Genomic DNA, 26,081 nt, shown 5'->3' with positions numbered 1-26,081 from the left:
CACCGTCTCAATAGGGTAATGGGTGGGTAACAGTACAGAAGCTGCGGTGTGTTCAACTACGGCTCTGCTTCCTGGTCTGGACCCTGGATTGTCAGCATTTAGGAGAACTAATAAATCCGGCCAGATTCCTTGAAAGAAGAGCTGCACCACCCAAAGTGGGATGGATGCCGTCTCTCCGGATCAGACCAGGTTTTCTCCAGAAAGTTCGCCAGTTATCAATGTAGCCCATGTCGTTTTCAGGACACCACCTAGACAACCAGTGGTTAAATGATGACATGCGGCTAAACATGTCATCACTGGTCAGATCAGGCAGGGGACCAGAGAAAATTACGAAGTCCGACATTACAAAACAAAAATACAATAATTTGAATAAATTCAAACCACATTATGGACTGTGTAAGTAAACTGGCTACAAAAGACTCTAAACTCAAGACATCTACTTTAATTCATTTGATTGTTTCACAAAGGTTTTCTGCACATGTAAGTGGGAGCAAAACATATCTAACTGTATCATAAGAGACACAACCATACAAATGAATAAACAATAGTAAGTAACAGCAAACAACCAGGAATTTAGAATTATCTGTATGAGTCTTATAGTGCAATAAATCAGGTTTTTGGTACATGTAAAAGAAACATAAATTCCTATGAAAAGTGAATATCAAAATTCTATTTTGTTTCTGTAATATTTTCCTTCTGAACTCCTCCTTATTGTGTCTAATCTTGGTAAGACTGTCACTGTATTGACAAAAAGACATTGAACAAAAAATATTTGAAAAGGCTCTGCTTTTGACTCGTTGCATTGAATGGTTTGACGCTACTTCCACTTTGAATATTATAACTACCAGTACTTCTGGTCCCCGTCTCCCTGGTAAAGAAACAATGGTACTTTTTTACACATGCTGCCTCCAAGACTTTCATAAATTCAATATCAGCACCGATTTGCCAATATGAAGTAAAACAGATGAAGGGTAAAGCTAATGTAAATAATGGAGTGGCTGCCCTACTTCCGTGCCAGTTTTCTATGCAAAAAGCCTCAACAGCACACCTTGCAACTACATTTCAGCAATGCACTGTATAGTTTTATTAGCTGTCCATACAGTGACTGAAGGACAAACTGGAAGCTGTTCTTAGCTGCAGACGGCGACAGATGATGCTAATAACATGCCAGGTTAACTTTTACTCTGAAGTGCTTCACTTACACATCACTAATCTTGCAAAACTACGTTTTAATAATTACTTAGAAAAATTGCACAAATATACCTGGTGTAAAAGCATATGTCATCATCTGAGCCTGCAATCCGCTACAAAGTGGTTCTTAGCTCTTTAAACTGGACTCAAATCTGTTCAATGATTTTTTTCTTTTACCTACTGCTTGGCAATTTGTCCCATCGAAACAGAGACACAATGGTCATGATCTGGAGCCACGGTCATATCCATCTCAGTGCCTGGGTCCTCTGTAAGGTCTATGGGAGGGTTATCCACTAATCCACAAGTGTTACCACACGCTGAGCCTCAGAGGGGGCAATAAGTAGCTTTTTCACAAAAAAAGTGGTGACAAGGTGGAACAGCTCTACTGAGGTGACACCACGTAACTAACAAGCTTACATGGTGGTAGGCTAAGTAATCTTTGCTTCTTTTTAAGCTTGTGGCTTGCTGTGGTTCTGCAATGAAAATAATTATGCTATGTGCCTAACTCTACCAAGCAAGCGTGCCCAGCTGGGAACAATGAGTGCTGCTTGTGAAGCTAAATTGAGAATATGTGCGACAGGTCCATAACTTCCACTACACAAACAATATTTGGACCATTGTCCGTTACAATGGCTGGCTCTTTATCTGTCAACTCCCATGCTTCAAATAATACTTTATGTAAATGACTTGCAGTGAGGCTTGTTTGATGTAGGACATGACATACAAGATTCCACTTGTTTTCGATGTAGTGAGCAGTGATGGTCAAGTTTTATTGTGTTGCCCTTGATGCCCAACAGTCAGAGGTAAGGGTGACTCACTGCTTTATGTGATGTTGCAATGCCATGTTTTACATATATATGTACATAAATGGGATTGTCGCTTCACTTAATTGCTTTTGTGTGGGTAAAACGTAGCGTGTTTCCAGAGTCTTCATAAAGCCATTGAAATCATCATTTCAAATATGCTCAATGGTTGGATGTCCTTGAAGATAAATGTAGTGACAGCCTTAATTTTTTTTTGGGCTTACAGAGAGTTTGCTAATGACGTACACACATGCCTTCTCAAGCTGCGTTTGCTTTGTGGCAGATAGCATTCGCGGGTAGTATGTTTTAAACGATTGTTGTGTTTCCGCAATGTTTGAGTTCCACTTAGCAAATCTTGCATTCCTTTGGCTCTTATCCAGTTCAATGCTGGTTTTGTATTTTTAAAATCCAAAATATTTTCAGACATCTGCCCTCAAGTTTGATGGTAGTGCTTTCAATGCTTTCGCCATCTTGTTTTATTACAGTACTCGAGTAATAACGAGATCTTAGGTCATGTGAGAACTTAAATGGGAAAAGCATGTTAAAAGTACTCAATTAGAGGTACATAGCCACATTATATGCTTAGAAAAAGACCAATAATGAATTCAGATGGACCAGCAGAGGTTGAAAAAAGGATTTTTATTAACAAAAACTAAACAATTGGCCAAAAACCAAAAAGGACTGTCCAACCAAAAAAAAAAAAAAAACGACAGGAAAACAAACAGACCAAGCGAGAGCAGGACCAGGCAGCTAACTTGACGAGACAAAATGGCACAGATCTCTGGAGGAAACAGTGTCAAAATCCACATTGTCATTAAAATGTAAAGAATTCTATCTTTAAATGTTGCATTTCCCTCTGTAAATATGGGGGAGGAACACAGACTAAACCCACAGTCTAACCCACAAAAGATGACATTCTAACAAATTACATTTTGATATAACATCTGCTGGAATTAAATAATAATGCCTGAAAAATAATTAATATTATTTAAAAAAATAATTCTAAGTGAAATAAATGTTTTATTAATATGACAATTTATAAAGGAGTCAGCTCACCTACTGACTCCTATAGGCACTTCCGTTCCCCGAAAACTCACCCAGAGAGGGGGGCCCCGCCAGCTGCACCACCCAGGGCCAGGGACAGGCAGCCCTGTGAGCCAACCACACACAAGGAACAACACCAACACCCACAACCCACCCACCGACCCAAACAAAAATAATAATAAATAAATTCATAAACTAATTAATTAACTAGTTAATTAATCCATTAAACAAATAAATAAATTAAACCCCTCTTGTAAACTTGCCAGCCCGAACCACGTAGATCCTGCTCCCAGGATGGAACATGAATCAAGAGATGACATAGACCAAGAACAAGATAGGGTGCCAGACACAGAGCGCTGGGCTCTGTTTTTGCTTTTCCAATTCAAGAGGATAGTTTTATTTGCGATAAAAGCTTTCCTCGAAGTTACCAAGCAAGCAAACTGATGGGGAAGGTGAAATTTTACAAATCTGACAAGCCCTTACATATCTATGCCCAGAACCTCTGGACTGGTGTGCATAACCATAACACATGAATATAATTATCAGGATGATTGCCTGTGCATTGTGGACAGATATTGGATTGTGCAAAACCCATCCTGAATAATCTTTGACCTGTGTAGTGTACTTTGAAGAATTTTGTATTGTAATAGTTGTACATTTGGATTTCTAGTTATTTTTGAAAGTTTTGAAAGTTTTCAGACATATCTGAGCCCAGACGTTTTGTTCAAAGCTGACTGATAAATCCTCTTCCCATTTCATAATAGGAAGACATATAAAATAGTCTAATTTAGTCAGTGTCCTGTATATTTTGGACAGTAGTTTTGGGGGGCTTAAATACAGAAACTCCAATATATTTATTGGAATTTGTAACCCATCTTTAATATGCTTATATTTATTTCTAATTATAGATTTAATTTGTTGATATTCTAATAATTTATTTTTATTAATACCATATTGTATGTTTAATCTATCAAATGTGATCAACTCAGTTCCATCGAATAAATGTTCCAGATATTCCATACCTTTATTCTTCCAGTCTGCAAATTTTATCATATTATTTTGTAGGATGTCAGGGTTATTCCAGATTGGTGTACGACTGCATGGGATAAGGGATGACTGTCATTCTAAGGAACTCCCACCATGCTGTCAGAGAAGAGCTGATGTTTACATCTTTAAAGTATGCATGCCGTTTTATATTTGAGCTAATAAACGGCAAATCTGAAATCATGATATTATTGCATATTTTCTGTTCTCTGTCTATCCAGGGCTCTTCTAAAGGATTATGTTTTATTCATTTATAGATGTATTGTAGCCTATTTGCTTAGTAGTAGTTATAAAAATTAGGTGGGTCAAGTCCCCCTCTGTCTTTAGTCTTCTGTAGTGTCTTTAAGCATGGTCCAGGACTGAGATAGGGGCCGGAAACGGAGCCCTTCAAACGTCTGCAATAAAGATGTTATCAGTGCCCCCACCGCCACCACCACCTGGCTCATACAGCTTTCCTCCTTTTGTCATGCACTTACAAATACAGTAGTCATATTATATAATTTGTTTTATGTTGCATATTATATCAGGCGATTATTTAAATCATAAGCAAATAAGAAGATTAATAAAGTACAAATGTATAACAGTAGTGGCACTCAGTGCTCAACATTTTCTGTAGCCGAAATATGAAATGTTAACAGCCTGGACACCATTTCAGAGTTTAAAATGGCCACGTTATTTTGCACGTGGCCATTTGTCAAGTATAGCATCAGATGAAATAGACCGTGCAACACTGTCTCCACTCACTCCTAACTGGGACAAGCAATCGTTGCTCATATTTGAACAAAGGTATGTTTTGATGAGCTTCAGCTTGCAAAAAGATCTCTCTGCAGATGCAACTGTCAGAGGCATGGTTAAAAATATTCTAAGGGCCACTGTCAAATTTGGAAATACCAAATCACGGTTCTCTTGAATGAGGAAATTTCACTTTTCTAGAGCCTTGTAACCCTTCAGTAGACGGCTTGCATGGGTATATTTCTTGAATAATATCTACTGAAACATCACAGGTGGTCAGGGCATATGTGGTCACTGACTCCTCCAGCTCAGCTTTTGTCATGTGCTCCATTTTAGTGATGAATTTAAATTTCTCACACACAAATTGAAAATTAGAAAACCTCTCAGACAGCTCTTATAGGAGTATGTCAACAATAATATTGAAAACCATGCAACTGAAATGCCTTGTGGGTTCCTTTTCTGGGAACTTCTTTTGCTTCCTAAGTCGTTTCTCTTTAAATTCAGGAGAAGGATCCATTTCAACGGCTATCTTGCTTATTCCCTTCATATTAGAGCCATTGTCGTAACTTTGCCCTCTACAATTAGCCAAATCCAACCCCAGATTATCCAGTATCCCTGTTAGTCTATGTGCGAGGCCGTTTCCAGTTGTGTCCTTCACAGCAGTGAAACCCACAAAAGACTTGGTGACTTTTTTCTTCTCATCTGTATCAATATATTGAAAGATGACTGAGGCCTGCTCTTGCTTTTAAATATCAGGTATGCAGTCCAGTTCCACTGCAAAGTACATAGAGGCTTTGATTTGGGCAGATATTTTACCCAAAAACATTCTGATATTGAATCTAAAAAATAATTGGTGGGTGAGTGCACCCACTATGTCAGTCTGTTCCACATTCTCCTTTGTGGTGATTGACTCACCATGTCTACCTGTACAAACTTTCTCAAAAAAGAACACAATGAATTATGGTTATCAGAAATTCAAACCATCATGGTATATAGGTTTTTGTTTCCTCCCTAATGTAATTATTCCTATCTGATGTAATCACTTGTTCCTTCTATCACTGATCTCATGTCTGTTTCCTTCACACCTTGTCTGTGGTGTTCTCCACTAAGTCATGTGGTCAAAAAAGAAGTATAAATTGTTTGTAAAAAATTATAGATTTTAATACAGTCTCAAAACATAATGTTTAAACATTATTGCTTGGAATGAAGTAGCTGTTCCCTCACTTCCACCTAATATTAGACCAACCTGTCGCATTCCCCTTTCTGTCCTTATTTTTCTTCTCTCATCTTCTATCTCTCCATCCTCACAGCTGAATGACATTAATTTTGTGTTATGTAGGGTTAAAAAATAAAGCAGTCAAACCACAATAAAATTATTATTTAAATTTAAATGATATCCTTGTTGGATAACAGTTACTGACTAGACACTGCATCTGATCTTATTTATCAGCTACTTCACAACACTACTGTAGTGATACTGAATAAAACATTTAAACTCAAGTGTACTCCTGCCAAAAAGGTTGGTAACATGGGTCACCACATTTTTTGAGTCTAAGGGTTATAGTGACACTGGATTAATTTGCCTGATACACACACAAACTTGTAAAACTCATCTTTAATTAAAAAAAATCAATGATAACAAATGTAAATATGAGTGATAAATTGCAGCCTAGAGGGCTAAGTGTTGGACTATAGCTGGGCACTGCCGCCACAACAATTTAGCTTTCCTGTGTTAATATTTCCTGACATTTAAAAAGCCCTCACTTAAGCAATGTTACTAAATACTATCTCATTATCTGCAAACTTAAATGCTTCCATACTTCAGGCGAGCTTAAATCAGCAGAAAAAATGACATATTTTTCATCATTAATTGAAGAGAATACAAATAATCCTAGATTTCTCTTTAGTACAGTTGCCAAACTTACCCAGAGCCGCAGCTCTGTTGATCCATCCATTCCCTTAGCTCTCAGTAGTAACGATTTTATGGGATTCTTCATAAATAAAATTGATGCAATTAAAAATAAAATAATTGGCATCCTCCCAAACATAATTACCTCATCCTCAGTAAGTGAGGCAGCATTGGAGGAATCTTTAGAACCTACACAATGTTTGAACTGTTTAGAAGCAGTAGAGCTTTCTGAGCTATCTTAAATCTTAGCTTCATCTAAACCTTCTACCTGTATGTTAGACCCAATCCCAACCAAGTTGTTTAAGGAGGTATTCCCTTTGATCAGTGGTCCTATTTTAGACATGATTAATCTATCCTTAGTAAATGGATATGTACCACAGGTTTTTAAAGTAGCTGTTATTAAACCTTTACTTAAGAAACCTTCTCTTGATCAAGATCAGCTAGTCAACTACAGACCTATGTCTGTAGTTGACTAGCAGACATAGAGTAAAATATAATAATAAAAACACAATTGTTCAAATAATACTGAATAAATTTAAGCAGTTTTAAGTTATTCACCGAATTATTACACTGTTACACATTAATCTATGGGTTTGTTTATCATTGTAGATCTATAACCTGATTGGTGAATCAGGCTGAGTTTCATCAAGTCTTTATGGTCAACATTTTCCCCTCAGCAGCAACACTAAAGCACAAAGAGGTTCCCGCTGCGTCTTTACGCACGATCCAGCTGCTGATGTCTCCCTCTTTTCAGCTCAATGCACTTCTAGACTGTTACAGTTTATAACCAGCCCGTTGCCAAAAAACGCATCCCTTGCTGTTTCATAGAAATATACACTTGTAGTTGATGTAACATTTTCTACGTGTTTACACATGTGTTCTGAACTACTAGTGTGAATTTCAGGTGTGTGGGACAATTTTTAGATTAAAAACATAGGGGGATGCGTTTTTTGGCAGCCCCATTGCCAGAAAACGCATCCCCTGCTATCTCAGAGGAGTTGACACGTGTATGACTGTATTCCTGTATATCCATCTGTAATTAAAGGACAAGGGTCAGCAAATGCAAATTCTGCCCTGTAAAACAATGACAGTGCAATTGTCGCTCTATGATCTGAAGACCCATTTGGAGCTTTTAAACAGGCTTTTGAAAAACTTTGATAATTTGCTGCTGTAATATTATAGATTTTTTAGAATAAAAAGCTAGCAGATGTGCCGAATCAAAACATAACAGAAATACAATTATAGAGCATTCAGTATTGTCAGAAAGCCCACACTGTTTCTGGATAAATAGATTATTGTATGAGTTAAGTTCTATTCCGTTTTATGCCTCTTTCCTTGTAAGTTTGAAATGTCCCATGCTCCTGAATGCACCATAGCTTTCTGACGCTCACGAATGCATCACACTGGTCTATGAACGCTGTGTCTGCACGTTTGATCTTCCGCTTAAGAAAAAGCTTTTCAGTTTCAAAACTCACGTCGGCTCTCACGGTTTATTGTTGTGTGTGAATGACAAGAGACCACAACAAATACATAGCTCTCAACTCTCACGCATTGACCGTGTGACACACACATTTCATCAATTGCACACGCTCACACGCATTACTTTGAAAATCTCAATCTTACAATCAAAATCTCACTCTTGAAACGCACACGTACGGATGCTTCGCGTCATGGCGGAACCAATTTGCGGTACAATGGTTTCCGCACGTCCAGTACACTGAGCTATATTATACACTGGAGTGCTAATCACCGTCTGTTTGAACGAGTCGCTTTGAAGCCACCAGCCGCCATATTGGTACTCCCTATTTTCCCCAAGTAACTAGGGAATATGTGCGCTACAGCATCGAATAACGAGGATTTTCTCATGTTCAGGGGGGGCTTAAAACTTTTAAAATGTCAAATGCCATATACTTTTATGTTATGTTCTAAAAATATCAAGTACTAAGAAAGTCATATGCTGAAATATTTTGCATTTTATTCATTTAAATATATATGTTTAACATTTATAAATATATAAATAACAATATACAAAAACATATATTTACATATGTGTATACATATATATACATATATACATATACACATACTTATATATACATATATATATATTTAATATGAATAACATGTAAAATATTTCAGCCCCTAATTTCCTAGTAGTTGATAGTGTTAGTACATCCACTGACTGTAAAATTACCTGTGAAACGTTTTCACTTTGCCAGAAAACTGCTTGTTGTTGCAACCAAATCCTATGGGATTCTGTGAGAGTAGGGAGTAGCAAGATGGCATCCAGTGACTTCAGTTTTTCGGCAAAATCAGCACTCCAGTGTATTATATTGCTCAGTGGTCCAGTAGTAGAGGGAACACAGCTGCAAGGACCGCCGCCACGCAAACAAGTTTCCCTCATCCAAAGTGAAACACTTCTACGGTCCGTGTTGCGTGCGAATTAAATGGTAAGTCGTCATGTTTTATTAGTTTGAAATAATTCAAATTGCCTAATAATTTCTGAAAGCAAACTGTAGCCATTACTTTCCATCTTTATCAAATCATGTGAAGTAAGAAAGTAAGATAGTGCGCTTAAAATAGTGACCGTCTTGAATTGACCAACACCACCCCCCACCCCCCCATCCCCCCCGTCGGACCACAATCTCACTCTCAACTGTCGTCAAAAGTTGAGAGGTATGACAAATAAATCAGCTGTACCTCGGATAAAAACTTTGGATTTAATGTTATTCATAACACCCGTACTTTTGTAAACGAATCTGCCAAATACACACAGTTTTTTTTCACTCTATAAGTACATTTAAACGTTTTTATATAATGAATATAAGAACAAGTCGCTCCGTTGGTCGTATTTTAATTCGTTTTCCGTCGATATTCATTTGTACAGAGCGAGGCGCGCTCCCGCGACAGGGGATGCATATCTTGGCAGGCATGCACTTCTGAGCATAACACCGGCTCACTTTCACCACTGGTTAAGACTAAAATTATTCATAATTCTGATCACTCTTCCTGCTGCTCTGTTAACACGAACTGCAGCAGGAATTACTGATGGCCACAAGTTGTGAAAGAAGCCGAAACAGCTCAGCAGCAGGCAAAGTTTTGTCGTCCGCAGCCCAGATGGGCTTTGTGATTTTAATGCTTGAGAAATGCCATGTTTGCGTGTGAAATGCCATGTGTTGCGTGTGAGCGTGTGAAGTTAGTGAAATTCGTGTGTCACACGGTCAATGCGTGAGAGTTGAGAGCTTTGGTCATCACCATGAGAGCTTTGGAACATGCTTCAGTCTGAAGTTCTGAAACAATCCCCCATTTCTCAGTGGCCTCATTTGACCAAACTTTCACTGACCTCTTCTGCGTTATTGTCTTCCTCACCAGTGGAATGTAATGGGGGAGCAGGTAGACAAGGTTGTGATCTGAATGTCCGAGGGGGGAGGGGCGCGGAGTTGTAGGTGTCCTTAGCATTAGCATCTGAGCAGCATATCTGCCGCTTCACATCAACATGAGCCGCGCTGCACCATCTCTCACTCACAAATACGGCAAACCCCCCTCCTCTCTTTTTTCCACTCTCTACCAAAGTCCTGTTGACACGTATGAGTTTAAAGGAAAAGTCTGGTCAAAATCAGAATTCAAACTGCTGACAGTACTTTAAATATAAAATTATGACATACAGTTCAATAAATAATAAGCTTTTTTAATTATGAGTCATTTTCATTTGAAGGTCCTTTTATGGAGGCAGCCATCTTGGTGAAGAACAGTACTGCCACCTCCCAGTTTTTTACGTCATTGTGCGGTATTGGCTGTAGAGCAAGTCCCAATGCCCAGCTGTCCCCTTGTAAATAAATATCTGTTTTCATGCCAAAATATTTTTTAACCCCTTAAACTAAGATAGACATGGTATTAAGCATTTAAATTTAAATTAATACTAACTTTACATTTTATAGACATAAAAAACAACAAATAAGCATTAAAGTACGGTTTATAGGTTGGGTTCTGCAATTTTATGAGTATAAAACTCATCTTTAGAATCAATCTCTGCTCAAAATGGTAATCTGCACCGCATAATCTACTTTCAGCAGTTATCATCAGTTATTGTAACTGTAAACTGCAGGAAATATGGGCAGAGCGGCTCTTTCTGAGTTTACTCTCTGCTCCTGTCAAGATGAGGTGCAGTGCGTTATGAGGCGGAGGGATACTTTGGCATCACTTAGTATAGTGCCCAAACAATCGACTTCACTTAATGAAACAAACCCAAAAAAAACCCTGCAACCCACAACTCATGAAATTTACAAGCAATTTTAGAAAAAATAAGACCAAAGTTGTATAAAATAAGTGGGCTTCGCAACAGTGAGCATTCTTTCTGAGTGTGTCGTATCCCTCCACCGCTGTGGTCGGGTAAACAAATGTTTACAATGGTGAAGTCATCTGGAAATAATTGTTGTTAATAATTGCTGCTCCTAACAGCTCCTATTGATTTAGCTGCCAAAGTGCAGTGCCTTTCCGCACAAAGACGTCACAGGATGTGATGTCAGGCGGCCATTATTGCCAATATTTGGGCAGTAATGGCCGCCCCCGTACACAGTGATCCAGATGACAATTTATGCTTTTATTTTCTTATTGATTAACGCTAAATTCATTAAATAACCACAAACATATTAGTTTTAGGTATAGCTAATGATCCACTGATTTTTCCTTGTTGACCCGACTTTCCCTTTGAAGTCGTCCAGGGAAACCACTGAGTCCAGGACAAAGCAATCCAACCACGTCTCCGTGAAGCACATAATACTAGCATCCCTGTACCTCCTCTAGAAATGGGTTAGTGCTGCGAGCTCCTCAGTCCTGTTGCAGATGAATCTTACATTTCCCATGACAACCGATGGTAAATAACTTTTCCTCTGCTTCGTCCTGCCACCCGTGCAGCCTCTCCGTTTCCTCTGTATGTCTGCAGGGATGTCTGATTTCTCAGCATGGTGGGGAGCAGGGCAGCGGCACGTAGAGTCCGGTAGTCCGAGAAGCTGGTTCCGCGTATAAACAATGGACCGCCTGGAGTCGCGGACAAAGGGGTCTCCACTTGTAACATCAAAAAGTGCTGAAAATAGCATAAATGTCAGCGCTAAAATCCCAAAACTTGGCTTCTTCAGTACACATAGGTTCAGAATACCAGATACGGTATTCACTAATATAAAAACACTCCAAAAAACACTATAAAGAAGAGTAGGAAAAGAAAAGATGGACCAGAGGTGACTGGCTGCTTGCGCAGCGCCACGTATATTAATGTGCATTAGACAAGGTAATCTAAGCCCAGGGATGGGCAGTATTTCTAATACAAGTATTTGAAATATGTATTTCAATTACAAAATACTATTTTGTAATTTTTATTTTATTGAGATGATGAAAGTGCCTTTGTATTTTGTATGTAAATACTTCAGTGTTTTGTATTTTTGTATTTTTGTATTTTGAAAATACTGTAAAATACTTTCTGTGAGACACAGTCTGTGATGACATCTATCTATAAATCATGAAGTAGTGTCTGTGGCACCTTCGCAGTCTAGTCCCTGTGATACTATTCTCGGCCACTTGGGAACTTTGGCACTGTTTCGATCAACACAAAACGCACGGTGCTGCATATTAGATTGAGTCAGGTATCCTCTACTTAGTACTTTGTCTGGACCAGTCAAGGAAGTTGTTTCAAAGCAAGGTGAGCAACCAAATTGACCTAGTTTATTTTAGTAACGCATTTATTCTCAACCATGAATCCTTCTTTTTATTGCATGTTCCTGTTCAGTGTAACGTTCAGTGTTCTTAAGGCTAGGCTGTTTAACTTTTGAATGTTAGCTACTAACTAACTCTCTGTGTTAGTTTCACTGTCGTTGATTTCACCAGTGAACATTCAAAGAATCACGTTTTTAAAGTTATCGTTATGTTACCCGGTTGTCTTTTGTTATATGTAATTAGCCTATAGCCTACATAGGACTTTCATATCTCATTGTCAATATGGAGCTAAGCGAAAATTCAAACTGAAGAAACTCTATTGCCTACCTCCATCAATCAGAGACTCACCCGCCTCTGACACAAGCCAATCAGCTTTGAACTGCTCCTCCTCAAAGCCAATCAGCATCCTGGGTTCATCTTAAAAGAACTCCACATACTCGTCTCGGCCTTCTCCTCAGCGAGTAAGCGGTGGCTAAGCGTGTCCGGTTTGGACTCTGTTGACCGGTTTCAACCCACCTCCATCCCCTTCTCCACCATCATAGCAGCTCCGCCTGGCTTTCCTACGGTCGTCCTTCAACCTAGTCCCTTTCAGAGTGTAATTCCTCCTGGACTCTGATGGAATTCCCAGTCACTCCTTAAAACGGTCCGGCAGAAGACCGCCATGTTGAGCCTGGTTCTGCCAGAGGTTTCTTCCCAAAGGGGAGTTTTTCCTCTCCACAGTCGCTTCATGCTTGCTCATCATGGACAGTTCATGCAAACCTGTGTTTATCAAGTTGGACATCAAGCTCAAACAGATCATCATATGGACTGAACAAACTTTATTTATCTCCACTCCACCACCAGTTTCAGACCCGGGGGGAAATATCCCTATTCTCATACGCCTGCTTATGCATATTGAAGTATAATTCAGCGTGAATTTTTCCTGCAGAGGTCTGAGCGCCAAACTCTTAAAATATTGTATCAATAAAATTCTTCTAATTGCCTTTTTTTTCTGTGTGAGTTTTTCAGATTGAAATGTGTGCTGCTGCAGCACCACAGGTGACCTTTTCCGCCACTTGAAGTAGGCTAGTTTTGGCTCATACAGTGTTGGCTGTTTTACTTTTTCTTAGAAATGTACCTAAATAACGTTCTGCTGTTGACTGTATGTAGCCTACACAATATCAGTGTTGAGAGTAATGCAGGTCAAAATGCATGTTCCCCTATCATGAAAAGTGGTTTCTGTCCTTGACACTGATGATTCCCCTCGGCCTGCAGCTGTTCAATCCAATAAACTCTATAAATGCATGCAAGACACCCTGGTCCATGTTTCTTTAAAATGTCCCTACAAATGGGCCTGTCAGGACACTGATCAAGACACTTTCTGTATACTGAACCCTTTATACAATTAGGATTTCTCCTGACCAGCCTTCCTTCCTTAATTAGGGGTACAAGTGCTAAGAAACCTTTGACTTCAGGCAATATTTGGGCCTTTACAAGAAGAGGGCACACAAATCCCATCTGTTTACTCCAAGTGACTTAAACCCTTCCTTCCAAGGTGAGACCATCAAGGACCTCAGCGTCCTTGATCAGAGTAAATGGCCATCAAAGCCCAGCATCCACCATGGTAAAGAACAAATTACACAACTGTGCAAGCAATTTAACTTGTGCACAGACCAGTAGATGCAGGACCTACTGGAGAAGCCCAGTAGTGAGCCCAAAAATCTAAAACCACTCGTGAACTGTATTTTCAAATGTTATTGTTTTGTTGCATATTGTATTACAAATTGTTTTTTTGAATAATTTGAATGATGATGTAGAATGAAACAGTTTCACAAGTTTGCCAATTTTTCAGCTTATCCGATTGGTTTTAATGTGTTTGATTTTATTAATTTAAGCTGAAATATAAATAACGATGTTGAATTCATATCTGAAGTGTTTAATTTAAATAAATGTTAACAAAGAACTGCAACACCATGTTTGCCTTATCTGTATTTTACTTCTAAGTAGGCTGCCTATGTGATGAGTAATACCTACAAACTGCTCCTTGTGAGTTAATGTTAATTTAATAATAGTGACACACTCTGTCCCATGGTAACTTGCTAATAAGTTATTCAGCTTACAAAAGAATCCATCCATGGACCCAGGAATAGGGAAAAGTTCACTCAAATGTATAATTGCCTCTTACTAGTTTGTGGGCCAGTATTGGTTTAGTAATTTCTTAATACTTCTTCCCCGAGATCAATTAGCAGCATTTATGTGACAATAAGCAAACACAGATTTTTGGGTAAACTAAATAGAGCAATCTTTCATGTGATTGTTTAAAAAACGACATTGTTATTGGCTGCGTTAAAAAAAACAGGCAAATCTGTGAGTATACCCACTTCTCCAGGGAACACTACATAACTGTCGGAGAGACATGTAATGTCCACGTTTGCTGCTGAAAGAGACTGATGGTCTGACCCCCCTTCTTCTTTCAGGGTGGAGCCTGCTGAAGTCCGATGGTTGACACCAGGTCTGAGGAAGTGTAAGTGTGTTTTTCATTTGATTCATGACAACAAAGCAGCTCACATTCAACCATCTTCAAACTGTCCATCACTCTTTCAGGAGTCATCATCAAAGTGTCAATAAATGATCAATAACTGCAGCTAGATTGTCTTTGTTCTCTCCATCAGATTCCTGTCAACTCACAATCGACACAAACACAGTGAGCAGAAAACTCAAACTATCTGAAGACAACAGGAAGGTGACGTGGATGGAGGAGCTTCAGTCGTATCCTGATCATCCAGACAGATTTGATGTTCCTCAGCTGCTGTGTAGCACTGGTCTGACTGGTCGCTGTTACTGGGAGGTCGAGTGGAGAGGAGTAGTTTATATATCACTGAGTTACAGAAGAATTCAGAGGAAAGGAGACCGTAAAGACTGTTTGTTTGGACTGAATGATCAGTCGTGGAGACTTAGCTGCTCAAATGATGGTTACTATGTCTGTCACAATAACAAAGCAACACGCATCTCCTCCTCTGTCTCCAACAAAGCAGCAGTGTATGTTGACTGTCCTGCTGGTATTCTGTCCTTCTACAGAGTCTCCTCTGACTCACTGATCCACCTCCACACCTTCAACACCACATTCACTGAACCTCTGCATCCTGGCTTTGGGTTCTTGTGGCTCAGTTCTGATTCCTCTGTGTTTTTGTGCTGAGTTGAGTCTAAATAGTATCCTCTTGTCATGGAAAACTTCTCCCTGTTGAACAGATACTTCAATCTGGTTAAGTCTCCCTCTTTCACTCAGAAACATGTTTTCAGATTCACAGAATCAATTATTCTTAATGATTCCTTAGAAACTTCTTCCTCTTCCAGTCCTTTAAAGATGGAAGCTGGGATTATTCCAGGATCCACATGTTGTTTTTCTGTCTGTTTCTGGTCAAAGCTTCACTCTGAATATCAACATGTTGAGTTTCTCTCTTGTTTTTTTACTTTCATTTATTAGTCAGATTTCATTGAAATGTTGGCCAGTTTTTGTCAATCTCTGGATATTATCTGTTTCTGCCGGCCCCTTTTTTTCTAAACACTTTTTAGATTCAGATGTTAAATCTTCCTTTTGTATATTTGCTGCAGTTCTACTTTATGTGTTTTAAAGAGCAATAAACATAATTTCTTTTGTATTTGATTATTTTGCTGCTTATTCCCTTCTGTATTTCTGGTCAATTTTCAATATTTTAATAAAACTCTGATGCTTGTGTCATGATTTGTCTTCATGAACCCGGACAGAGCACACACAGAGCTGGTCTTGAGAGTTTATTGTGAGAAGGAGTAGCGGAAGGTGAAAACCAGAGTCAGTTACCGGGCTGTAGTAGATGAGTTGCAGGTGTCGGCTGACCGGAGGAAACCAAAGAAATTAAGCACTGGGTTAACAGGAGTTCCAACAGCAAGACAGAGTACTGGACTAGACAGACATGGTGTGAGTGGAGACTGCAGACGACCTGGTGACCAGGAACAAACTGATGTGAGTATTTAAAGCAGGGTGAGCAGGTGGAGCCAGTGGCAGGTGATTGCAGCCTGACAGGTCATCCTGATCAGGCTGCGCTGGGAAGGAGGAGGCAGGAACAGCTAAAAATGCAGCCACCAGGCTGCGTCATGACACTACCCCCCCCCCCAAGGTCAGCTCCCAGATGATCCAGAACCTCGTACCCAGGGTGAGTGGAGGGGGTCTCTGGATGGCGGGCAGAAATCAAACCAGCACAAATCAGGGTAAACCGAAAACAGAACACACAAGGGGAACCAAATAACCTAGGAAACACAGGGGACCCAGGAGGCTAGAGAACACTGGGAGCTAAAAGGCGCACGGAAACGCCGGGAAAACAGGTGTGCGGAAAAGCCGGGACAACAGGCGTACGGAAACGCCGGGACAACAGGCGTACGGAAACGCCGGGACAACAAACTGAGGTGAGTATTTAAAACAGGGTGACCAGGTGGAGCCAGTCAGAGGTGATTGCAGCCTGACAGGTCATCCTGATCTGTCATGATTTATGTGAACCCGAACACAACCACTCTCAAGCAGCGCTTAGTTTAGAGAGTTTATTGAAGGTGGTGGATAGTGAAGGACGGATAAACCAACACTCTGTACCGGGCTGGAGCAGGAGGATGATGATGGCAGGAACTGGCAGTTCGGCATGTGAATACTTGTCCCAGCAACAGCAGGGCGTCAGAGTGAATACTTGCAGGACTGGATTAAGAGCAGGACATCAGAGTGAATACTTGCAGGACCGGAGACGAAGGGAATTCATGCTGGCAAGGAAAAGGTAGGCGAGCCGACGGGGAATGGCAAACTGAGGGATGTTTAAATAGTAAAGCTGACAGGTGGATTGAGTCCTGGCTTGATTAGTGGCTGGCAGGTGTATATGATTACTGAGGTGGAGAGGAGACTGGGGTGTATGGAGGGTGAAAAGTGCCCTGAATATGTGCATGGTGCAGCAGACAAAGCTGCACCATGACATGATCAGGCTGTACTGGGAAAGAGGAGGAAGGAACTGCTAAAAATGCAGCCACCAGGCTGCATCATGACAGCTTGTTTCAATAGAACAGATATTTTCTATCGACTCTGACGTCCTAATGTACAGTAAAATATTTCCATCTTCTTTCTGACATGTTTTTAAACAATCCATCCATCCACCACCAACAATCCATCCATCTACCAAAGGGGAGTGGTGGCCTAGTGGTTAGAGCAGCACGTTTGCACTCAGAGAAGGATGCAAGTACCCGGTTCAATCCCGAGTGCCTGCACTCTGGGACCCTGAGCAAGACACTTAACCCCACAATGCTCCCTGGGCGTCGCACATGGCAGCCCACTGCTCCCCAAGGGGATGGGTTAAAAGCAGAGAACAAATTTCGTTGTAATGTATGTTTCAATGTATGCTGGTGAAGATTCCCAGTCATCCAGGTCAAGGTCATTCCAAAAAAAAGTAAAAAAACAAAGCAACTGGACTAGTTTTCCGTAGTTGAAGACGTTTCGCTTCCTCTCCAGGATACTTTCTCAATTCAAAAAGTCTGGAGTAATGTGGAGTAACAAGCTTTATACCATTGCCAAACAAAGGCCTTGTAATGGCTTAGATAACATGCAAATTCAACCGAAACAGGTCCACCCCTTAGTAATGGGCAGTCGTTAAAGCCATTAAGCCAGCAGATTGGACCGAAACTGGTCCACTCCTCTGTAACGAGAAGTTGTTAGGGTTGCCCGCTGCAGAACATAATGGTGAAAAGAATAAACGCAAAAACATTGTCATCCCATATGTTGCTGGAGTCTCTGAAAAACTCAAGAGGATTTTCTCCAAACACAAAATCCCAGTACATTTCAAACCAAACAGGACCCTCAGACAGAGGCTGCTGCATCCCAAGGACAAAACCCCCAAACCTAAGATGAGCGGAGTGGTGTATGCAGTTCAGTGCAGTGAGGAATGTTCTGATCTTTATATTGGAGAAACCAAACAACCTCTCCACAGACGCATGGCTCAACACAGGAGAGCAATCTCCTCAGGACAAGACTCTGCTGTCCACCTACACCTAAAGGACAAAGGACACTCTTTTGAGGACCAATATGTTCACATTTTGGACAAAGAAGACAGATGGTTTAAAAGGGGTGTGAAGGAAGCCATCTACGTTAAGAGAGAAAAAACAATCTTAAACAAAGGAGGAGGCCTTAGTTCCAACTCTCAAAAACTTACACCACAGCTATAGGATTAATTCCGGAAAACAAGTCCAGTTGCTTTGTTTTTTACTTTTTATGGAAAGTTTCAATGTATGTTTCAATGACAATAAAGATGATATTACTAATATATTACTATTACTTATTTTCTGACCTGCTTAATCCCTCATGGGGTTGCGGGGGTTACTGGTGCATATCTCCAGCGTTCACTGGGCAAGAGGTGGGGTACACCCTGGACAGGTCGCCAGTTTGTCATAGGGCAACACAGAGAAAAACAGGACAGGACAAACAACCATTCACGCACAATTTAGAGAAGCCAATCAACCTAACAATCATGTTTTTGGACTGTGGGAGGATGCCGGAGTACCCAGAGAAAGTTTTTAAAGGAGAAGTCCGATCAACAAGAAAAAATCATTGGATCATTAGCTATACCTAAAAGTAATATGTCCGTAGTGATTTAATAAATTTTGTGTTAATCAATAAGAAAATAAAAGCATAAATTGTCATCTATATCACTGTGTATGGGAGCGGCCATTATTGCCCATATATGGGCAAAAAGGGCCGTCTGACATCACATCCTGTGACGTCTTTGTGCGGTGAGGCACTGTGCTTTACCAGCTTAATCAATATGAGCTGTTGTACACAGCTGCAATCAACAACAATTATTTCAGATTTTGAGAGGACTTCACCATTGAAATTCGCGAGAGCTATTGTTGAAGCAACAATGCCCACGTGCATGGCAGTTGGATGCTCCAATACATTGGTTAAAGGTGGAAAAAAACATTAGTTTTTTTACCTTTCCTTTTTTTTCTTTTTCCCCCCAGTGTCCTGTCTAGCAATGTGGCAATAGGAATTGATGTCTCAATGCCAGATAGAGCTCGACAGATTTTACTTTCACAAGTGGAGCGAACAGCTTTCACCATAGTGCTCCGCTTGATTTATGCATGTTAATAGCTTTATTATGATTCCTGCAGGGTGAATTTCAAATTATATGGACACTACAATGGGAGAGTAAAGGAAGAACAAGAAGAGAGAGAAAAAAGAAAGAGAAGAGGTGAAAGAAAGAAGAGATAAAAGGGAGAGAATGATAAAACGTTCTCCATCTGCTCCATCACCTGGAAAGAGAGATGCAAAAAGAACAGCACAACAAACAGACATAAAGCAACAGATACAATCGAGTAACACCTAGACGCCATTGCTAAATCTTATGTACTATTATTTAAGCTGACATGTGTAAAGTGAAACCTGAAAAAAGAAAGTGAAAGAACATAAATAAATAAATAAATTACAGGCTTTCTGTATATAAGTGAACACTTAAAACCTGGAACCCTGCACCTGTGGGAGTTTGTGAAAGTGCACTAGTTTAGGCGAAAATTATCCAGAAAGAAATAGCTCGATAGTGGTTGTGGAGAACCAAAGGCCCGCCTTCGCCCCCCGGGGGGCCAGGCCAGAGGGCCAAGGCGGAGGGCAGGACGTGGGGGGATGGGCTCCGCACCTAGCGAAGACTTGAGATGTTCTTGGGAGAGGGAGCGGACCGGACCCATACCTGGAAAAAAAATTAAAAAATTTCATACCATCCCTCCCTAGTGCCCCACTCGTGCCCTGCTCACCACACACAGATTTACAAAAAAAAAAAAAAAAATAGGACGCTGTACACACATTCCCACATAACACTCACATCCAACACTCACAAGAGGGGGGTTTACCACAATTCAACTATACGACTGCCTGTGCCCGACACTGGCCCTGCCCCCCGACCAGACGCCCCCCGGACCAGGCCCCCCAAAGAGGGGGGGCCAACACGACCCGTATGGGCCACCCAGCCAGAACCCCCCTCACCCCCTAAATACCTAATAAACCCCCTCCCTCCCCCACCTTACCCTAGCCTCCCCAGCCCCCCACCCTTCCTGGGGGGAGCAGAGGTGCCAGCCCCAGACTTGGCAAGCCGCTGACTACCCACAGCAACCCCCTGCCAAGACCCCAGACACAGTAGCCTGCACCTCCTCCTTGCCGCCATCAGAGAATGGGGGTGTGCAAAAGACCCCGACCCTCCCTACGCCCGCTCAGATATTGTGTTGTTGCATGTTGTTCTCAAGTGTGTTTAAAACTGGGAGCACCGAAGGGGGTGCACGGCACAGCCCACCCCCCTCCGGAAGGAAGCTGGTGCCAGCGCACCCCCTCCAAGCAACTGCCCAGAACCCTCAATGTCTAAGTGCGAGAGGGGGTGGAGGGACCCGTCTGAGGGGAGGCTCACACAACATAAGCCCCCCCAGACGTCTCCCCCCCATCCCCCATACCATGGCCTATATGTATGTGCGTTGTGAAAATATTTGGAGTGAAAGTGTCTAAAATGCATGATAAAAATGGGGAGAGGGACTTCGCCAGAAAGTGGCAACCTCCAGTAACGCCCTCTCCCCAAGGACCTACATGTGTGGTGGCGTGATGGAGCAGGCAGAGGGAGGAGTCTGGGGATGGGGAGCAAAGGACTGGGGAGCCATCCCAGGGAGCCAGCTCCCCTACTGACTCCAATAGGCACCCCCAGCTCCCCAAAAGCCCCACCCAGAGAAGGGGGCCCCGCCAGCGGCACCACCGTAGCCCGGGGGCCAGCAGGAGGCCGCAGGGCCCGCCAGCCAACCACCCACCAGGACCAACACCTCCAAACCAAGCCTACTAGCCCCCCCCCAAAAAAAAAAACAAATAAATAAATAAATGAATAAATAAATAAATAAGGGGGGGGGACCGTACGAGCCATCTCAAACCCCACCCCCCAAGCAAAACTCGCACCGGGAGACGACACGGACCAGGACAGGGGGCCGGACACAAGCCCACCAGAACGACCACCCCCCCCCCCCCCCCCCACCTGTAGATTTAATCTCTCCCCAACACTAACATTCAAACAACTCACCATACATTCGATTTGACAGTAGACATCCAGGCTGGGTAAGTCACTACTCCCCCTCCCTCCCCTCCCCCCACTAGCAGAGTGCCGATCCAATGAAGGGGAAGAGCATCTGCCCTGAGATGTTAATGTCCATGCCCCCCTACAAGTTCAACAGGCCCCGAGGCCCCCCAGCGCACCAGGTGCAGACAGCCCGCCGGGGCCCCCGCTCGAGGGGGTGCGCCCCAGGGACCCCAGGCCCCTAGACCCACCCCGGCCCCACCCAACGGCAGCACAGCTACCAGGTCGGTAACCCACATCCGTCACCGCGTAGCTCCCTAGGAGCGCCGCAAACGGCCGCTGTAGGCCGCCCGTAGGCCTCCCAAGCCCCTCCCAGATGGGGGCAACAGACCCTGGAGTCAGACCCACCAGGCGCCCCACTCCGAGTGCCCCCAGAGCCCCAGGAACCCCTCCATCCAGCTACTGCGCCCTGCAGGAAGCAACCCACCGCCCCCTATTCCACTAAGTGATGGTGCTGATCAAAGGAGCCCAAAGAGATCGATCAGATGTATCCAACAAAAGATCCAACAAAAGATCTCTATACTGATGGATACTGAGATTTTCTTTACTTTTCCAATTCATGAGGATAGTTTTCTTTGCGATACATAATGCAGTGAAAACCATGTAAACTATTTTTTTCCCAGAGGGCTTTCCTCAAAATTACTAAGCAAGCAAACTGATGGGGAAGGTGTAATTTTACAACTCAGGCACTTTGATAAGTCCTTACATATCTGTGTCCATAACCTCTGGACTGGTGTGCATAACCATAACCCATGAATGTAATAATCAGGATGATTGCCTATGCAGTGTGGACAGATATTAGATTGTGCCAAACCCATCTTGAATAATCTTTGTCCTGTGTAGTGTACTCTGTGAAGGATTTTGTATCGTATTAGTTGTAAATTGGTTTTTCTAGTTAATTTGAAAGTTCTTAGACACATCTGAGCCCAGAAGTTTTGTTCAAAGCTGACTGATAAATCCCTTCCCATTTAATAATAGGAAGAGATATTGAATCATCTATTTTAGTCAGTATGCTGTATAATTTAGACAGTAGTTTGGGGGGGGGGGGGGGCCGGGGGTTAAATCTAGGAACTCTAATATATTAGTTGGGATTTGTAAACCACCTTTAATATGCTTAAATTTATTTCTAATTATAGATTTAAGTTGTTCATATTCCAAGAATTTATTTTTACTAATGCCATATTGCATATTTAGTCTGGCAAAAGTGATGAACTCGGTTACGTCAAGTAAATGTTCCAGGTATTCAATACCTTTATTCTTCCAGTATGTAAAGTTAGTAATAATAGCATCTTTATTGTCATTGAAACATACATTACAACGAAATTTGTTTTCTGCTTTTAACCCATCACCCTTGGGGAGCAGTGGGCTGCCATGTGCGGCGCCCGGGGGGCAATCGGGGGTTAAGGGTCTTGCTCAGGGACCCAGAGTGCCGGGATCGGGGATCAAACCGGGTACTTGCAACCTTCTCTGACTGCAAATGCGCTGCTCTTGTTTATCATATTATTATTTTGTAGGATGTCAGGGTTATTCCACTTAGGTGTATGACTGCATGGGATAAGGGATAACTGTCATTCTAAGGAACTCCCACCATGCTGTCAGAGTAAAACTAATGTTGATATTTTTGAAGCATGTATGCCGTTTTATATTTGAGCTAATAAACGACAAATCTGAAATTATGATATTATTGCACATTTCCTGTTCTATATCTAATCAAGGCTCATCTAGATGATTATCTTTTTTTCCATTTAGAGATGTATTGTAGCCTATTTGCTAAGTCATAGTTATGGAAGTTAGACAAATCTAATCCTCCTCTGTCTTTAGTGTTCTGTATTGTCTCTAAGCTAATACATGGGGTTTTATCTTTCCAAAGAAATTTAGAAATGGCAGAGTCTAGAGATTTAAACCAGTCGGATGATGGTTTATTGGGGATCATTGAAAATAAATAATTAATTCTAGGTAGGACAATCATCTTTATTGAAGCTACCCTACCCATAAGTGAAATTGGAAGCGATTTCCATCTTTTAAGGTCCTCTTCTATCCTGTTTAAAAGTGGGATGTGGTTAAGTTTTAGTAAATCCGTTAATTTAGATGACACGGTAATACCTAAATATTTTAATATTTCCTGATTGCATTTGTAAATCTAGGGTGTTTTTGAGAGAGCAATTAATTAACAGTACCGTAGTGTTATTATTTCAACGTGTCTTTTTACCCAGTCAGGCGACCCCCACTTACTTATTACCTTGAATGTAAGACGCATAAAACAGACAAGTATGCTTTCAGTTATATTTTATCTACGTAAAGACAGAGAAATAGTTACAGTCACACCAGCGCTGATGGGTTCCTGATCAGCAGGAAGCCCTGATTTCTCATCACACAAACATTATATAGGTATCTAGGTACACACCCATACAAGGGCTGTACACATCCAAACTGTGACATCAGCAAAGAAACTGTGTCACCTCCGGGGTGGTATCTGATAGACATGTGCCAATCTTTTTGGGTCGGTGTCATCTAAGTGTGCCATGCAGTTCTGGGATAAACAGCTCGTTCCACTTGACCTCGTTGATATCCTAACAGACCCCCTGATGATGTGCCAAAATGGCACATCACCAAAGATGATCAACCAGTGGAACGACAACTCTCAGTCTGTCCCTCTCCCAGAACAGTCGGTCATTCCGTCCAGTCCAAGCAATCCAAGCACGTCAGCTTCCAGCTTCCAGAGTCCATCCATCCGTGATCTCCATGGCAGTCGATAGTGCGGCTCAGTCTCTGGGGTCACACAGTCTTTGCTGGTGTGCCCGAAAGGCACTTTGTAAAAAAACAGTCCAGTTGTCCGTTAGCCCCCCCTGTTGGTGTGCCCCAAAGGCACATGACAACGAAAACAGTTCCGAGGAATGGGCCGGACAAACCACAATGGAAACATCTTAGCATCAATCAGCATGAATACTTCATAATTCAGCATTTTTTACTCAACATCACAGTCCAAGCATTTTATCTACAATTTAGGGTTCAACTATTTGAGCTAGGCCTGTTTTAGGTTCCTATGCGCACATTATTTTAAGTTTACTTTAGACGAAGTAAGCTAAGACTGTTCATTAACCAAGGCCAAATTCGTCTACTCTACCTCCACCCCAAGAAACCTCCTACTTGGTCCTCCACTCTCCATTCCTATGGACAAACATCCATCACTTTCAAACCTCACAAATCCAAGAGTACCAGTAGGGGGCATCAGAGGGCGGGCTGAGCCTCCAGCAGAAAAACCCCATCTCTCTAAGAAATGGTAAAAAACCCAATACACAGTAAATTTGCCAGTGTAAAAAATGCAGTGTCAAAGTATTTTAATTCTTGCGGAGTTCTTCCAACAACGCTGAGTCCCTGTTGTATTCAACCTGTCTATATCGTTATTTAAACCAAAGTTGAAGTCACCTCCTATAATTGGTGAACAATCCCTGTGTTTTGAAAGTGCAAGGAAGAGAGGTCATCAACATTTGGACCATATATACTGACAATACATAGCTTCTGGTTATTGATAGCTATTTTAATTATTATGTATCTACCTTCAGGATCTATAGTTTTTTTCTAATATTTTAAAACTAACGTTTTTGTGGATTAAGATTGCTACCCCTCTCTGTCTAGAGTTATAGCAGGCACACAACACATCAGGGAACTCAGGTGAATTAAGCTCACTTGCATTTGTAGCTGATTTGTGGGTTTCTTGCAATAAGACAACATCTGCCTTTAATCTAGTAAACTGGTCAATGATCTTCATTTTTTTCTCTCTGGTGCCAGCCCTATGCACATTCCATGTCACAAACTTTACATTTGCCATAGATGTGAGTGAGAAGTTAGAAGGTGCATGCCCTCGAGAAAATAGTCATACATAGACCCAGGTAGCATCATATGATGTGCTTGTGATTGACTGATGAACAGGAAAGAAGCAGACAAATAAGATAGAAATACACAAGGAAATAAGAAAGTGTAAAGAGTAAAATAATGTGAAAAAGGATAAACCATAGCCCATGCCTCGTGTACCCAACCGTGAACCACAACCATACCAACGTGCTCTTGAGCTGTGCGTATATTTCATTTATCACCGTGTACCGATTTGTGCACCTTTTTTATTTTTTTTTTTTTAAATCAGTGAAACATGCTTTAAGTCCACCTGTGGTATAACTAATAAAGCCAAGGGGGGATCTTTTGATCCCTGAACAACTGTCCATTAATATAAAGTCTGTCAACCGATATGGTGGCTTTAACGCCGTCCACCATGTATTTTTTCCTGATTGGGAACAGTACTCGCCTGCATTAACACTAAAGTCTGTCCCTCTCAGTTCCCTGCCGCAACTTCTAACAAATTATTTTTGTTTATAATGCTCAAATTTTGCTACAATTGGACGAGGGCGGGTTTTGTCGGGTTTCTTACCTCCAAGCCGGTGGACTCGATAAGGAGTGATTTTTTTACCTGTTCCGCCGGGATTTTCAGCTTCTGCTGGAGAAAGTCACGGATTGGTCCCTCGG

The 26,081-nt window shown here is 41.5% G+C and overlaps 1 protein-coding gene across 1 annotated transcript in view; it reads left to right on the top strand.

Annotated features, from left to right (window-relative positions):
• The window catches only part of LOC105923049 (NACHT, LRR and PYD domains-containing protein 3-like), a 70,602-nt gene extending 54,783 nt beyond the window's left edge, over positions 1–15,819 (top strand). The window contains exons 7-8 of the mRNA XM_036131383.1: positions 14,886–14,932; positions 15,081–15,819. Of these exons, the coding sequence (XP_035987276.1) occupies positions 14,886–14,932; positions 15,081–15,604 (571 nt within the window). The 3' untranslated portion in view covers positions 15,605–15,819. The remainder of the gene's footprint in view (positions 1–14,885; positions 14,933–15,080) is intronic.
• Positions 15,820–26,081: the final 10,262 nt, after the last annotated feature.

Source organism: Fundulus heteroclitus, unplaced genomic scaffold (assembly GCF_011125445.2).
Source record: "Fundulus heteroclitus isolate FHET01 unplaced genomic scaffold, MU-UCD_Fhet_4.1 scaffold_43, whole genome shotgun sequence".
NCBI lineage: Eukaryota > Metazoa > Chordata > Actinopteri > Cyprinodontiformes > Fundulidae > Fundulus > Fundulus heteroclitus.
Note: the sequence above shows the minus strand (reverse complement) of the source record. Positions and strands in the feature narration are given on the sequence as shown.